The sequence below is a fragment of the Sebastes umbrosus genome, chromosome 1 (assembly GCF_015220745.1).
Source record: "Sebastes umbrosus isolate fSebUmb1 chromosome 1, fSebUmb1.pri, whole genome shotgun sequence".
Lineage (NCBI taxonomy): Eukaryota > Metazoa > Chordata > Actinopteri > Perciformes > Sebastidae > Sebastes > Sebastes umbrosus.
This window is the reverse complement of record NC_051269.1, coordinates 31,117,581-31,134,741: the sequence shown is the minus strand read 5'-3', so window position 1 is coordinate 31,134,741 and position 17,161 is coordinate 31,117,581. Positions and strand designations below refer to the sequence as shown.

Here is a 17,161-nt window from a genome sequence, read left to right as displayed (position 1 = left end):
AAGGTCAGCTTCACTGCTTCTAGTGTGGAGTCGTGATTTTGATAATCAATTGATTAACTAAGAGTCTGCAGCCGTGTTAGCAGCTCTGTCAGGCTGTACTTAGGCAAGCGCTACTTTGAGCTAAATGTTAATGCCAGCATGCTAACATGGTCTCAATGACAAAGTTAACATGCTGATGTTTAGCAGGTATAATGTTTATATCGTGTTCACCGTCTTAGTTTAGAGCAGTGGTTCCTTTTTGAGTTTGGGATCCCCCAACATAATTAGGTTGGTGTCCTTTGGTGTATTGTTTTTCTCTACAGTAATAAACTCGGTTTTGACTACATGTTTAAATGATTAGTTTGAAGAACTGAATAATTGAGAATGAAAATAACCATTAGTTGTGGCCCTATTGTAGACATTTGATAGAAGAAAAAAAACACACCCATGACACAACACACAAACACCTCCTGTGCCCATAAAGTCCCTGTAGAGATTGTATTTTCCTCGTTATCTGACACTGGCTTGGCTGTGACAGTTCAAAACTGTGCTCCCTGTTGAGTGTTCAGGAGGTGGACAGCTCCCTTCATGTCTCCCTTCACCCAGAGTGTTCCCTCTGGAGAAGGTCAACAGATTGTTGTCATGTCAGGCTGTTAGAGCCCACACACATCAGAGCCACATGTGCCAGAGAGAGTATGTGTGTGTCTTTATGTGCATTGTTGACTCCGGTGTTGTCTCATGTGTATCCTCCGTTGGCGCTGCATATGTTAATAATAGTACATAATAATGCACCTCGTGGGCGGATGTAGCTTACTCATTTGCATGCACAGTAATATCCATATTAAGCAGAACTTTCTTGTTGTTTGCATAAGTTCCATTTAGCCTTTGTTTATCCGAACAGAGAAAACAAGAACAAAAGACATTATTATTTCCATTCAAAGGCTGAATTAAATCAACTCAGTCGGTGCTGTGGTCTGCGGTATATGACCTTAACCTCATTTGTGAAGCAGCCAACACAATCCATTTTACAGCCTCTCTAACTCTGTAGTCTCTGTCTAATTATGTAATAGGATCAAATTGTGGCTTGGGGTACAATAAAATATATTACAGTAGACTCTGCCTCCTCCAGGATTGCTGCTGCGAGCGGTTCTGCTCCGACCCCTCTGTTAAAATGCACACGCCATAGTGTGTGTTTCTTGGGGGAATATGTGAAGCAATTTATTTATAATTACTCAACACTGTAGTTTGGTGATTCCCAATTGCTTGATAAATAATATCCCTTCCGAAAACAATTTCAAGTTTGTGTGTGTTTTACTGGTTGTCCGACATGCTTGTGCGACTGTTGCCGTAGTGTGGTGTTGCTCTCGATGAGGTGTTGGAAAGCGCGACACATTTTTACCCTCGGGTGTTAAGTTGTTACAGATAGCGAGGTAGATGTAATATATGTGAGAACAACTTATTTTTTGTACTTGCTATTATTCCCCTTTTACAGCTCTTATTGAACTCCCAACTACCCGTGGATTCAGGGGTGGGGGATTCCTCTAGGGATGCACCAATACCAATGCCGGATATCGGGCCGATACTGACTCAAATAACTGGATCGGGTATCGTGACAATGGGGACGATCTATTCAATTCAGTTCTGTGTTAATATACTATATACATTATATACTAGAATTTAAATTCCTGTTTAAGTTTTGACCATTTTGTTGCTGCATTAAAACGGGTATACACTTGAGTTGTAATTCCTGTTAATTTTGAAGATTTTTTTTAGTTGCGGTGTACAATTTATTATTTTAATAATAAATAACAATTTGATACATTTATATGTATTAATTTGTTACATATTTTGTTTTACGAAGTTAAGAAAACAATGTTTCAGTCAAGCCTGATGCTGTCTTACACATAAAAGAATGATCCCAGTCACTTCCACACAGTGAGGCATACAGCGTATTAATTAAACACTGGTATTGGATCGGTAATCGCTATCGGCGGATACCCAAAGCCAAGGTATCGGTATCGGGACTGAAAAAGTCAGATTGGTGCATCCCTAGTTTTCTCCATTTTCCTTTTGTGTTAAGGAAGGATTTCTAATTTCTCAGCCTTTTCTGGCCTATAGCTCCCTAGTCTTACTATGAATGACAAAACTCTGCTGACCTCCTGGAATTAAGGAGCTGTCAAGTTGTCAAGCTGTCATGGAGGGAGCTTCTAATAGATTATACTGAAACGGCGCTATATTTTAAACCCATTTAATATTGTATTCAATTAGTTTGAAATACATGTAAACCAACAATCATGTTAGTTTTTGACAAGAAGGAAATGCAGATTACGTTTAATTTATAGGAGCTAAGAAAAAGTAATCAACTTCATCCAGCTCTGCACATAAATTAAAGGTAGCGTTGGTAGTGTTCTCATTACGTACCGACAGCGATCAATAAATCAAATGCTCGGACTAAAAAAAGAGAAAAAGATCTGGTATCTGTGGCTGTCGCAGAACTGTAACAAACCTGTCCAATCGTTGGATTTTGGACGGCCTACCTGTCTGCCTGTCTGCCTACGTGCACACACTCTGCTTGTGCTCTCATTGTGCGTCTTCCACAAGCTGCTAGCTTGACAGCTGTGAGTACTAACAATAGCCATGTTCGTTGTTTACCTTCATTACGTTCCTAATGATAATTTTGGGAAAGTGGTTTCGGAGGGAGGTGTGAAGCAACGGACTGTCAGTGTTGCAACTTTCTCACTAGATTTAGAAACGTTTGGTGCTAGTGCTGCTAGGTACTTTCATTGGAAAAGAGTTGGCAACACTAGGCTGGGATTTTCCATTGGATCATTTTTAGAATCTAGTGTACTCTTACTAGTTTCTCAGCATTACCGACCCTACCTTTACCAATCTGCACGTAAACTAGCAGCATTGAGCACGGCATACTGTAATGACTGATACCAGATCCAGTAGCTCCGAAACCACCGACCTGCTGAGATCTTCACACAAAACAGCTCTGATATTACGACAAGAAAAGAGCCCGACCCATACTGGATTTTCAAGGCTGATGTTGAGTTTTAAAAAATCAACAGATATATCAGTCAATATTCATTTTGTTACATAAACGCATAACTCCCCCCATTTGGACAATAAACTTGTCAGTGCTCTCTCAAACTATGTAATGGAGCTTCTAAATTACCTCAAATATATCTATAGCATTTCTGTACTGACATTACTTGTTTGCTTATTAAACAATTGATTAATATCGGACGAAATAGCCCGGCCAGTTTATCAGTCTAGCTCTAATAGAGAATGGAAAAAACCTATTGTGTCAATGGACAGCAAATCCTTGTTTTCTGCAATGAGAGGCATACAGGAAGGCCACATAAACACACAGAACAGTTAAAAGCATCATAAACACAATCTTTCAAACCTTTAAGTAGATTTTTTGTGTAAGCAGCATGAATCCAGGAGTTCATTCTACCTGCCTGCTGTCTACACTGTTGTCTGTGAATTGTCACGTTGTTTCTGTCCATCTGTATCAATTTGTGTCAACAGTTTGCTGTTTCTGTGTCTGAATGGATAGTACCAGCGGGAGAATGTATCGTCTCAAATAGTGCTTATTTTGTTGTATTGCGAATCATAAATTCTTGAGTTGCTCATGCTGTTTTTAAATATACAGCTTTGTTTATACAAAGCAATGTGATATCTGCACTAGATTATGTGGTGCGTGGCAAATTATAGCCATTTGGATTATGTCACTCGCAGCATTTCAATCGTTCTTGGCTCGGACTATTGTTCCATAAGAATCACTGAACAGAAAACAACTTGGAGCTCTGCTTCAAGGTGAAATCAGTAAAATAATACTCATTTATTATTATGCTCCGAAAGCTGAAGAGGAAGAACACATGCTTTTATTTGTTTAGATCACAAGACATAAGGCTAAAATAGAGCTGCATGCAAATGAAGAATAGATATAAAATGTATAACTTACTGCCTATAAAAAGTAGAGCAGACTAACTGCAATGCGGAAAACATTCACAGAAGGAAAAACAAGTCAGTGTGTGAGGTACCTGATGGAAACAATAATGGAAAGGAACTTTATTTGCAGTGTTATTTTGGTTGAAAGCTAATCTCAAAATGCAACAGGAAAATAATTAATGGCAGAAGCAAATCAAACACAACATGAAAAAAATAGATAAACGTAATAAAAGTTATCTCCCTGTGCATGTGTTCCTCTGTTTAGAGCTAAATTAATCTGCAGCCCAGTTGGTTGAGATAAACAGAATCATAATAATAATAAAAAAAAAACAAGCAGCAAAACTCAAAGTTTGTTAAAGCGTCGTGTAAAATCCAAATTGCTTTTTGCATATTTGTTCTGTATTTAAAGACACTGATTAGATTTAACATCTCACCTCCGCAGTGCTGTATCATCGTAGACATGGTTCACTCTGTTCTTCGTTTTGTCTTTAATTAATATAAAAAAATGTGTGGTAAAAAGTGTGATGTCAATTTAGAAGCTGATGTTTTTTGGCGCTGTGTTACAGTTTGTTCCTCGCAGCAGAAGTGTGGAGATGAGCTGCAGGAACAATTAATCCAATAAAATAGCAGAAAATAGTTTGAATCTCTTAAAGGTCATATAGAGACTAGGCCGGCCCATAGGGCTGAAATTACTCATAAATTAACCATCTCACGTTGCCAAATACTTGCTATGCTATGCAAAATCAAAACAATTGAAACAATTCCTACAAACTTTTTATGATTCTCCACAAACGCTACGGGCCACAAATGCTGTCTTTGCCATTTCTCTCCAGTTTATGAAAAAGCGGCTCATATCAGAGTTATTATCTTATTAAACAAAAGACATATGAATCCATTCTGAGTTAATGAATCATGTTTGACACATGAGCTAAGATTAACTACGGTATCACTGAGTCTAAATACAGTATTAGCGTATTTTCCATTGTGGGAATAAACGTTTTTACTGGCGATGATTTACATCCATTAATGAAACATTTATGATTTTCTGCTGCTATTTTAAGAACGCAATAACCCAGATGACTCACATTCCTGTATTTTTTATGTAAAAACATGAGATGTAATATCTTTATCACTCTCTGACTTTTTGTCTCTCTGCTTTGACTCCGCAGCAAATCCCCAACGCCCATAAGGACTGGGTGTGCGCTCTGGCGTATGTCCCGGGCCGACCCATGCTGCTGAGCGCCTGTCGGGGCGGCATGCTGAAGGTGTGGAACGTAGAGAACTTCACCCCCATAGGAGAGGTCAGAGGTCATGAAAGCCCCATTAACGCCATATGTACCAACTCAAGACAGATCTTCACTGCGTCCAGGTAAAAAAAAAAAAAAAATGCTGTGGACTGTGTTCATCAAATTGTAATTATTTTTTAATTGTTATTTATCTGTCTAGTGAAGGGATTAATGGGCAAAAAGACTAATTTCTTTAGAAGATTATTACCTTTGTTGAGAGTTAAAGAAACCTTTTATGTCTTAATAAATGTAATTTATTTATTATTTATTCACAACAAATTACTGTAATGAAAGTGTGCGTAGATTAAAGTACCATCAGCTTTCAACTGATACATACACAAGCGTTAGAAGATAAGACGGGCGATATTCTAAATTTTTTGTTTTTGTCTATTAATTCCCGTGAAAAGACCAAAACAGTAATTGGATTGATCCAGATAACATGTATTGCCTTCCTGATATGTCTTATTCCTCTGTGCCTTAGAGCCTGATTGTTGTTTAAAAACTACTAAAAACATGTATCAGTCCCACATACGCCGTCTGCTGCTGTAAATACTCACTAGAGCACCAAATGTGTGTTAATCCGCTGCTGAAAATAGTCCTTAACAAATGCACTGTTTGCTCCTGTTTGAGTAACGTTTCCTTAAAAACTACAGCACCCTGCTGTTTTAAGAAATGACTTGGCGTTGAAATAAAAAATGAAACTATACATTTATGACCAAATTTTTAATATTCAAATCATCGGTATCAACAAATGGGCTTGGAGCCCAGAGCCCTAGACAAGGTAGTGAAGTAAGAAACTACTGAGAAATTGTTGGTTTTGGTCTCTTTGTGGAATTTGTTGACAATAGCAAAAATATAGAATAATGCTAACCATATCAGAAGGAGTTGGAGGTTGAGAACTGGAAAACATAATGTTTATATTTTAGTTTTTTGAACTTGTACAGAGAAAGAGAGAACATGTTTGTGAAATACTGTATTATGATTCATGCTTGTTCATCTCAAACATTATCTCCAGGTGTGTGTCAGCCTCTGTAGCTCAGAGAGGGTTATACTGTACTACATCCCGTTTTTCTCCAAATCTGTGTTTTGCTGAGTTTATAGCTGCATCAGATAATGCTTGTTTACGGTTTGTGTTTATCTGAGGGGAACATTCTGTATTCATTCTTTTTCACTTCCCATTCAGCTGGTGGGCTTTCACTGAAGTCGACTAACTTTCCACTTTCTCTTCTTCCTGTCTTTTTTTAATTTTTTATTTGTATAGCCCAAAATCACAAATTTGCCTCAGTGGGCTTTACAATCTGTTACAGTACGACCCTCTCATCGGATAAGGAAAAACTCCCCTCCAAGAAAAAAACATTCAACAGGAAAAAATGGGAGAAACTCTTCTCTTCTTCTCCTCTTCTCTCTTCTTTAATCTTTATCATCTCTCACCGCTCTTCCGTCATCTTTTCTGTGGACAAATATTTTCTCGTTTGGTCTTTTAAACTCTGCCTTCCCACTTCTCCTGTTCTTCACCTTCCTCCCCCCTCCTCCTCTTCCTCCTCCTCGACCCCAGTGACTGCAGGGTGAAGTTGTGGAGCTATGTGCCAGGCTTGACCCCGTGTCTTCCTCGACGGGTCCTGGCCATCAAGGGCCGAGCCACCAGCCTCCCATGATTGCTTCTTCTCCGCTCACCAACCCTCCCTTCCTCTGGTACTCTCTTAACTCATTTCCACCCTTTTTTTCTCCCCTTGCTGCTTTTCTTTTCTCCTACTTTTGTTTTTCTTTACCTGGGTGGTGCCTGTACTTTTCTGTTTGTTCCTGTTCTGTTGCTATCCTGTTTCTTTGCTCCAATTCTTCTATCATTCTTTTCTAATGTTTTTTTTTTTGTTATTTAGCTTTTTAACACGCTGCTGCTGCTGCTGATGATGATGTTTGACTTCTATTTTTAAAACTTTTATTGTGGTTGCTGGTTCATTTGCAGATCACTGCCTCCGCTAAGACAAACAGCTTCTCAGTGACTGAACAAGTGACTCATAGTTCTGCTCAAAATAACTTGTTTTTTCTTGTGTGCAAATACAAATTAGTCTGTTGCTCCTATTGTTCTACTTTTTTGGTTAAATACCGGACCCCAAGATGATGGCTATATTCATTCCAATAAGAATTGCTCACCTGCCGCATACGCCGAAAAAGGTTTTCTTTGTTCTGGGTGTACTTCCGGGGTACACTCGGCCCACTGAATATGAACAATAGTGTTTCTCCCGCTGGCCCCGCTCGGCCCATAAACTTAACATTGTGATGATGTCAAAGATCTTTAATCGCTTTTCTCGGCTAAAAACGTTTTACAAATATAAAACCTCCATGGATCAGAAATTCATAACAGAAAGAGTCATAATCGAACTTGTTCAAGGTGTCCTGTCACCAGTTTAAAAACGTCTCTCTTATAATGGTGGTCTATGGGGGAAAATGCTTTTTGGACCGCACGGGGATTTTTCACTGCAATACTGCGAGTGGCCACTGGAAAAATTCGAAGCAAGACTTAATGGCCACGCCATATCCAGGTCTTATTACAAGGTCTGTCCATACGGGAAAAATGGCTAGTCTGGCACTATCTAGTCTGGCATGTAACCGCCTGTAAAACCGCACTGGACGTTTGTACACTACAGTTTTCATTGGGATTAACCAAATGAGATATAATTTCTTAATTTGTGAGGCTTGGAGGTGCTGGCGGATTTTGTCACCTTTGGTCAACAAGGCTTGCCGTCTCCCTATGTTTCCAGTCTGCCTGCTGGCTTTAGCTTCATATTTATCGTACAGACACAAGAGTGGTGTCAATGTTCTCATCTTACTCTGGGCAAGAAGTGTATTCCTCAAAAAGTGGAACTATTTATTTAAAGCTGCAGTCGGTCACTTTGAGGTATTATGATGAAAAGTTATTTATATAAAACTGTCACTATATTTGACTCTAATATAATAATCGGTCTTCTACTAGCGCTCCTAATGACATTTGCAAGTTTTCTTCCGTGCCCTAACCAAAACAACCAATCAGCGGCATCTTACAGCTGAACAGGACACTAAAATATGTTTCTAAAAAAACATTTGAGGAGAGAAATAGGCATTACAGTAACAGAATCTTGATTCATATTTGATCAGCGCTGCCTAGTTTGACCGTTTGATCGGAGTTCACGAGTTTCACGAGCAGTGATTGACAGCTGCTTCAGAGACTGCTTGACTCTGATTGGCTGTTTTCCTTTTGGTGCTGTGAAATCTTGCAAATGCCATCAGGAGCACCGGAGGACACAGAGGAACATAATGTTTTTCAGATTATATGTCTCATGCACCACTGTCAGGATATAGTGACAGTTTTATAAAACTAACTTTTTTTTTTTATCATATTTGCTGAAAGTTACCAACTTCAGCTTTAACACCTTTAGCATGATCCTTTCAGACAGAATCCACTCAATTGACATTTAGCATCTCCTAACTCCACTCAAAGAGCACAGCTAACTTCTTTAGCTAGTGTTAATGGAAAATGCGATGCTGTCCTGGGTATTGCCTAAGTGACCGGTACAAGGTGTTATGATTAGCACCCCGGGAACGTGCAGGAAATTAAATTGCCTGGTCAGTTGGGAGCAGAGTTGTGGGCAGGTTGATTAGATTTACTTGTTGCGGCCTTTAGAGTCATACGTATTTCGACACTTTTCTGAGAGGTTGGAGAGGTGTGTTTTTTTACTGACACCATGAGCACACTTTAATGAAGTGTGTGTGTGAAGTGCACTTTGAAGTCAATCTCTTTGTGCTGTGTCTGATGTGCAATGGATTGTTTTGAAAGGGAAGACTGCCTGATTGATGTTCTGTTATTTTCTCCCTTTTGTAGTGTTCTTCTTGCTTCCCTTTGCTCATCATCCCACCCTCTCTTTGTCTCTCTCTCTCTCTCTCTAGCGACAAGACAGTGAAGATCTGGTCGTCAAAGGTGTGGAGGAAGAGGTGACAGCCGAAGTGGTTCCTTTGTCGGCCATCTTGCTGAAACTTCAGCCACCGATCTGCGACCTGCTCACTTCTAACAATGAGATGTGAATAAGTTTCCAAGGCAATCAAGGTGATTTTTTATTTGTCAAGGTGCAAAATGACAAAGCCGAGGCGGAATATGTATTCGAAGGCAAAAAACTATTTGCCTTTCAGATATTTTTTGTTTTACTGCCAATTTTAAAGTGCCATTCAGGTGTGATGCTCGGACAACATACCGCATCTACCCAGCCGTGGATACACCAGGCAGAACAATGTCTCTCTCCTGACATGAAAACTACCACAGCCTGGTATTAAAAGAAAAAGAAAAAAGTGTCCTTCGGTTCTTTCACCAAGGTTTCCGAATCCTTGTGGAACAGCGAGAGATGAATTTGCTCACAGACATGTGTATTTATGTATCGAGTCTGAAAGTCGTGACGCAGGCTGAATTTAAATCCCAGAGGGACGTTAACTAACAACTGGGACCTCTGAACTTTTTCCTCCTGTTCCTCCTTTCAGGACTGTTAGTGTTCATTAGCGTTGTTCTGATGCTGAAGTCATTGGAGGGTCATGCGCTGGGCTCATTGTGGTAGATGATCGATAGAAAATTGTTGATCTTGGGTTAGACATCACTGGACAATTACACCATGTTACACCGGAAACGCCCTCCAATCACTTTTATTTCAAGTTGTTCTCGGTAAACCACTGAAACTTTACTGTGTTCCACAAGTCGTTAATTTTTTTTTAAATGACTTTTCCTAATTTATTATTTCCCCTACCTCAGATGCTTTGGACTTTGGTGTGAGGTAGGAGGGGAACATTTTTACGGGTCTCTGTACAAACCTGGTGCTTGACATTCTGAAACCTTTATTTAATGCCTGGCTCTTCATCTCTGTGTGGATGTGTCCTCTGTGGCCCTCTGGCTATAAGACTGTCTAGCTGCTGACCCTGCAAACAGGAAAGCACACGTCCAGTAGCACAACTAAGGTAGCACTGGCCCCGGAGGATCTGAACGGATTGTAATATCTGCTCTGTAAAGTGCTAACGGCGGCAAAAATAAAAGAAAACAGCCCCTTCAGATGCACCTGAGACAGTGCGTACCTACAGCACACGCTCCCTAAGACATTTGTGAGTCAGGTAATTCATTGAGGCCAAAGTGCTAGATCATTATCTCAAGCATCCTGCAGGTATGTGGCCCATACCTGCCATTTATCCTCCACACAAATGGTAATAGGAGCCCTACCAGTTCCCCCCTGCCTGCGTCCTGCTCCACTCTGATCTTTAAGGTTAGCCACTGTATCAGACTGACCAGCCTTACTGAAGAGCCCACCTCCTTCCTCGCTACTGAACTTCTCTAGGAAGCCAATTTAATTAGAGGTCTCGAAGCTCAGGCTGCTTTTCAGGCAAGATTACTTGGGGGGAAAGTAGGTCATAACTGAGAGAGATTTCTTATTAGAATCCCAATTTTCTTCCACCCACTATTTGCTGCTACATTTAAAGAGCGAGAGAAACTTCCTGTACCCGTGCACTGATGTACAAATCTGTTTATGTGGCGGATTATGTGCGTGGGCAACACACACACGCACAAACACAAGATTTCAGTGGATGTTTCGGTTATCCATCTTGCCTGATAGGTCTTGGCATCCCTCACTGTGTTGATTTAGTGTCTCTTTAATGAAACAAATTCCGCACTGCAGCACTGCACTGCACTACACATATGCGCATACATACACACTCCCTACAAGCCCAAAGTCTTAGAAGTCAATTCGATTATGTTTTTTTGTTGTGAATGCAGATAATAGCAAGCATTCGCATCACTTTCAGTTTATGAACTTGGGCTTTTATTATTTGTGTCAGTTCAAAATGACACGCAAAAAAGCTTCTTGTCATACAGACGTCTTACAGCTTGACAAAAACACAATTCATGTCTGTTAGTATCAAAATACCACAGCACAGTTGAGTTTTGTTCAGCTCTGAAATCTCCTTCTGTTGAAAAAAAAAAGATTTTCTTTGGTCATTTAGTGCACTTTTCCTTATAAAAGACCCAGAAACATTTGTAGTTTAATTAAACTAAGCTTGGGTCATAAAGCAGCAGTCACAGGTGCTGAAGATAGTTAATACTTTCAACATGCTTTCTGCAAATCCTCCTCCAAGAGGGAGCATGCACTGCTGATTGTTGATGTAGCCAACACGAGTTTGAAGCTGCTTACGTTCTCCAAAAGCAATGTTATGGGTTTTTGGTTTTATATTGGGAGGGGGGGTGCAGTGAATGCAAATGTGTGGATGGCGGTGATTTTGTTGAAGCGTTCTTGGTTTTTATATATTTTGCCACACTTAGAAACTCAGGAAAAAGTTGAAGGATAATGTTAGTCAAACTTTAGTCATTACTTGACCCTGTGAATTTAGGTAGCTCTTTGAATCGACCAAATGCCTTGTTTGAGAGATTTTTTTTTTATTTTGAGAAAAAAAAGGTACAACCATGTATCACCTCTTTTTGTAAAAAGTCCCATTTTCATGTCTTGCTTTTGATTCCCTTTACTTAATATCTACGTACTGTGCTTTTCTGTACAAAATGTACACATCTTAAATGAGATGATCTTCCCAATCTGGCCAAAGCTGAAAGTCTTGCAACTCTGAGAGGATGTGCACTGATTTTTGACCATAATTACTTGTTTACAATATCTATTAAATACAGTAATTGTATAGTAGTTAAACTGGAGTGAGCGGTACAAAATGCGGTCAGTAGGGAAATTAACCTCCATAACGTTTATAAACTACAGACCTCGAGTCAGACTCCTCTGGGCCCTTCACTGTACACTATGTATTTATCTGTGCTCATTAGCCAAACTGACCCCGCTCACCAGCTCTGTGGTGTGTTTCATGTGATAACAAAGCTAAGACAGCCTTTATCTCAGTTTTTTTTCTCTTCTCCAGACTACTACTTATTGCTAGAGAAGATCTCGTAGTACTGTAGCTTTAGGCACTCTCTTACTGTAGGTGCCCTGTGCTTGTACATTTGCTGAAGGATGCATGAGGTTAGTGGTGCTCATCGGTTGATTGGTCACCTCAAAACATGGCTATTTAGTAGGCAATTAATTCCCCATGCTATTGTCAATCTTAATGTTGAACATCTGAGTGGATTTGCTATCAAAATATTAGAAGGATTTGGCCATTTGTTTGGATTCTGAAGCACTGACAGTCAATGAATTATGCACACAATATGCAGAAAAAAAATGAGAGTGCTTCACAAAAGATGCTTGCTTTGAAGATTTATTATTGACAAGCAGAGTCCCTAAGTTATTATCTGGCCTTGGATCAGCCCAACCCAACGTTACCCCGAGTTCTGAGGCCTGTATTCTGCCGATGTCAGCACCACTTCATTACTTGATGATGTGTATATAGGTGTGTCGTTTTAAATATTACAGAGGAGGTTTAGTCGAGGTTAACTGACGTCTTCCTCATCAGCTGGCCTCAGAGTCATCTCTGCAAGTTAGGATTTACATGCACTTTGGATAATGAACACTGCTGTGAATACTCTGTTTTCCAGATAGGTATTACGCCTATTTTTAGACTTAGTTTACAAAGACGGAGTTTATGAGTCCCAAACGAGGCTTAAAGCACTGAAATTGTACTGAAAAGATGACATCGGTTTAGCTCTACAGTAGGTTTAGAAATCAATTATATAAATGTTTGTGCTGATACAGTATGTAAGATAACAGTCAAGACATAGAAAGACAGCCCCCAGTATGTCCCTGCCTTTAAAGTCCCCCTTTTTTTATAGCAAATGTTTCCTGAGAAAAAGAATATTCTCTTTGACAGAGCAGCATGCACATCTTTGTAGACGCTCAGGAGAGCCCATCTCCATCCTTATTTCCCTGGCTGTCTGCTGATATTCACACATTTTTCTTAATAATACTGACCACAAACAGGCCATATTACTATATCAAAGATATAATCGGAGGCACAGGAAAATCTATTTCTCCTGCAACTGCGGAAAAATCCTACTTCATGAAATGTCCTCTCAGAAAGGGATATTATCACACTAAATGTACCATTGAGCAGGTGACATTGTTTTATCAATACTGCTCTCCAATCCCAAATTGGTACATCAGCTGGTGGTAATGTTCTGTCGCCAAACGTGAAAAAAATAATCTATGATAGGTTCCCGTAGCCCCTTTTAGCATCTAATTTAAAGGTGCTAAATTCTATATCCGAAGCATCAATGTAGCAGTAACAAACTATGTGCTATGTGTAGATATAGAGGAGTAATGTCTACCTGAGCAGAGAATGAAGTCTATCTCTCTGTGTGTGTTATAATCTGAGCTTCTCCGTGCTTTGTTGACATCGCCGGGCCGGCTGCGTGTGCTTTTAGTGCATGTGAGCGTGCCCCACAGCCGTTCTGCACTGTGCTCATATGGCGGTTTCAGCTGCTAACGCCGTCATGACCGGCGGTGCCGTCGTGGAAGCGTAGCACCCACAACACTGTCAGCTCTGTCAGCAGTGTTGCCATAGTTTTCGCTTTTATGCTACGTTCCCACTCCGAGCGTCAAAAGCAACAAAACATTAAGTGTGGCCGGCTACATTGACGGTGAGTCGCTCAAGCACTCATTGACGTAGTTATGCCGTTAAAAAAAAAACATATGATTGGTTAACAATTCATAGCGTCATTGGAACGCTGAAAAAAGTTGAGACCAGCTCGACTTTATTGGTAGCACATCATGCTCATCACACAGCAACAAGTGTCGGGTGTCAGGTTGTAGCTTCATGTCACCGGCTTCCATTGAAAATAACTTGTAGAATGTTGCTGTTTCGTTTGAAGTGTGAACACAGCATTAGCACCGTTAGCTGCGAGCTCAGCCGTCGCCATGTTGAGAGCCGTACAGAGGCAATAGAAATCCTCCCAATCTCGAATTTAGCACCTTTAAATTGGAAAGCTGTTTGACCAAAGCTAAAACTCACTTGAACAGCTGATGCCTTGCTCACTCTTTAAAGCCGTTATGTGTGTAATTGAAGATTTCTGACTCTGGTGCCCCCGAGTGGTAGTATAAAAGAAAATATTTTGGCAAAAAATAATGCACCCATGGATCTCACCTGAGGACACAACGGATTGACCATATCGACCATTATGGTTGCTAAGCTTTGATTGGACAATCACTGGTCGCGGTGTAGCTAATGGTCAATTTAGTGAATGGTTTATTGGCTGAAAGCAAAACAAAGACTGCACCAATTTTCACAGGCAAACAAAAATAAAATCAATGTGTAGTGGTCGTTACCAGTCTGTCAGGTATTAGATATAGGACCACATGACAGATACAGTAGGAGAGCTGCCAGTCAAACTGATTGTGTGATTACCACCTGTAGCATTTCCAGCCCAGCCCAACCGTCTTATGACCACTAGGAAATGAAACCCAAGTAGTCAACTCAGCTTCAGCCTTGTGCCTCAGCCAACAGGCCTTACTGCCTTAAAGAAACAGAATGTGTATGTAGGACATTGATAATCATTCACTTAATATCCTGAATATCCAGTAACAGATTTATTCTGAGGATTGTAGATTGTCCTACAGATTGTGGCACTCTGTTCTAAGTCAGGCGACGTCTCAGCTCACTTTATCAGTACGGCTGAAAATACTTTCAACTTTGCCTCAGGCTGCTGAGGGGTTGGAATCGCATTTAGACACAATCAAGAGGGCACTTTACTGCTTTGCTGCTCGGCGGCGAATCGCTATCACACACACACACACACACATCAACACAGGTCTTCTCTGCAGCTGCTCAAGTATTTTTTCTCCAGGCGTGTGTTGTCATCTTGAGCTCACATATGGTAATACAATATGTGTCAGTGTCTGTGAAATATGTACTCATGGGACATAAATGCAGGGTCAAAGGTCATTTGTGCCTTTTATTGCACAGACTACTCCCTCTTAAATGAGTGTAAATGTGTGTACAGTTCTTTTTTTTTTATATGACAATGTGCATGTGACCAAGCCATGTAAAATATCTTACTGTAAATATTGTAAGTAAATATTTAATGAAGGATCCAACATTCCCTCAAAAAAATAAATAAGTTAAAACAACTGTCCTTCTGGTGTGAATATTGAATTCTTTCATGTAATTTGGATCGTAAAAAGAAAAAGGTTAGCTATTTTTTTTTAATCAGGTAGATTGGGTTTTTTTTTATAGTATTTACCCAGCTGTCTGCAGATTACAATATTTAACTCTTGATCTCCTCTATCTGATGTTAAGACTAAAGCAGCTGAGAAAGAAAACGATCCTTTAACTTGCAGATGGACACAGGGTTTATTTATCATTCAGTATAAACAGGTAAACAGGTTGTAAGCGATGAGATGTAGGCAGGGGGAGATGTTTTTCATCCTGATGCATCTCTTTCTACTTCAGGGCAAGAGATACAGACTCAGGACTCATACATCTTCATTTCCTTTGCAAACTCTGATCATTAACTCGTCGAGCTGCGCTTGTCCTAGCCGCGACGGGAGACACAAGCACTGTGATGTACGATGGCCATTAACGTCTCCGAGGAGGCAAAAGCCATTTGAAGATGCCAGTCACAAACAAATAAACATCCATACACGAACCCTGTCACATCCCAACTGTATGTGTTCCATCTGCTCTCTCTACATAATAAACTCCTGAAATTTCATTTGAATGTATTCGTCCGTTTCATTACACTACAACGCTCCAGTAAGTCTGTTCTTACTTGCTGATCTGTCAATCTCTGTTGTACTCAATCAATCACCCTGTAACTATAAAAATCAATTTGAAATTCAGCCAAATACCCTGAGAGGATCGGAAACGTACCCCCTGACTGACCCAAGTAACACAATACTTTAACAGCCAAGGACATTTACAGCCAGGGAGACTTAAACACTTTGGACTCGGAGCTGATTTCTACTGTATTCACAGTCCTTTACCATTTCATACGGTTATTTTCATATTGTTATGTATCTGGACAAGCTGCATATCTATTTTTGTTTTCAGGGAAATCTGCTTTATAGGATTACGAGTTAATATTGTATTGAGTTATAATTGAGTTATTTCTAAAATATTGCTTCGACATACTATACTCACTTTTTTCAACATACTAAGACTTTTTTTGACATATTATACTATGACTTTTTAATGACTTTATTTTCGATATAGTATACTATGACTTTTTTCGTGATGTAGTATGTCGAAAAAAAAGTCATACTAAAGCACGTTGGAAACAAGTCACAGCATAGTTTGTCGAAAAAAAGTCATAGTATGTCAAAAAATAGTTATAAAAAGTCATAGAATACAATGTCGAAAAAATGTCATAGTATAGTATATTGGAAAAGTCATAGTATAAAATGTCGAAAAATGGCATTGTATACTTTTTTTCCCATATACTACACAATGACTTTTTACGACATACTACACTGACTTTTTTCAACATATTATACTATGACTTTTTTAAAAACTTTTTTTGACATTCCTATACCATGACTTTTTTAATGACTTTTTTCGACATACTACACTATGACCGTACTATGACTTTTTTTGACATGCTATACTATGATTTTTTTCAAAATACTTTACTATGACTTTTTTCATGACTTTTACTTTACATGCTGTACTATGACTTTTTTACTACATACTATACTGTGACTTTTTTATGAAATTTTTGCCGAACTGTACTACGAATTTTTTTCATAAAAATGTTCGACATACTATGACTTTTTTTTTTATTAAATTTTTTAGCATACTATACTATGACTTTTGTTCATGACATTTTTGCAGAACCATACTACGATTTTTTTCCATGAAAATAAGACTTTTTTTCATTAAAGTTTTTGACATACTATACAATGTCTTTTTTCCATGAAATTATTCAGCATACTATATTATGAATGTTTTCATGAAACTTTTCGACATACTATACTATGACCTTTTTTCTATGAACATTTTCGACATAC

At 39.3% G+C, this 17,161-nt stretch overlaps 1 protein-coding gene across 6 annotated transcripts in view; it reads left to right on the top strand.

Annotated features, from left to right (window-relative positions):
• Positions 1–15,288, top strand: part of kif21b (kinesin family member 21B) — a 77,903-nt gene extending 62,615 nt beyond the window's left edge. For 4 of the 6 annotated variants that reach the window (XM_037772866.1, XM_037772849.1, XM_037772828.1 and 1 more), the window contains 3 exons: positions 5,109–5,308; positions 6,781–6,917; positions 9,147–15,288. In XM_037772866.1, the coding sequence (XP_037628794.1) occupies positions 5,109–5,308; positions 6,781–6,880 (300 nt within the window). In that variant the 3' untranslated portion in view covers positions 6,881–6,917; positions 9,147–15,288. The remainder of the gene's footprint in view (positions 1–5,108; positions 5,309–6,780; positions 6,918–9,146) is intronic. The other 2 variants (XM_037772858.1, XM_037772837.1) reach the window with 1 other exon arrangement.
• The last annotated feature ends 1,873 nt before the right edge of the window (positions 15,289–17,161 follow it).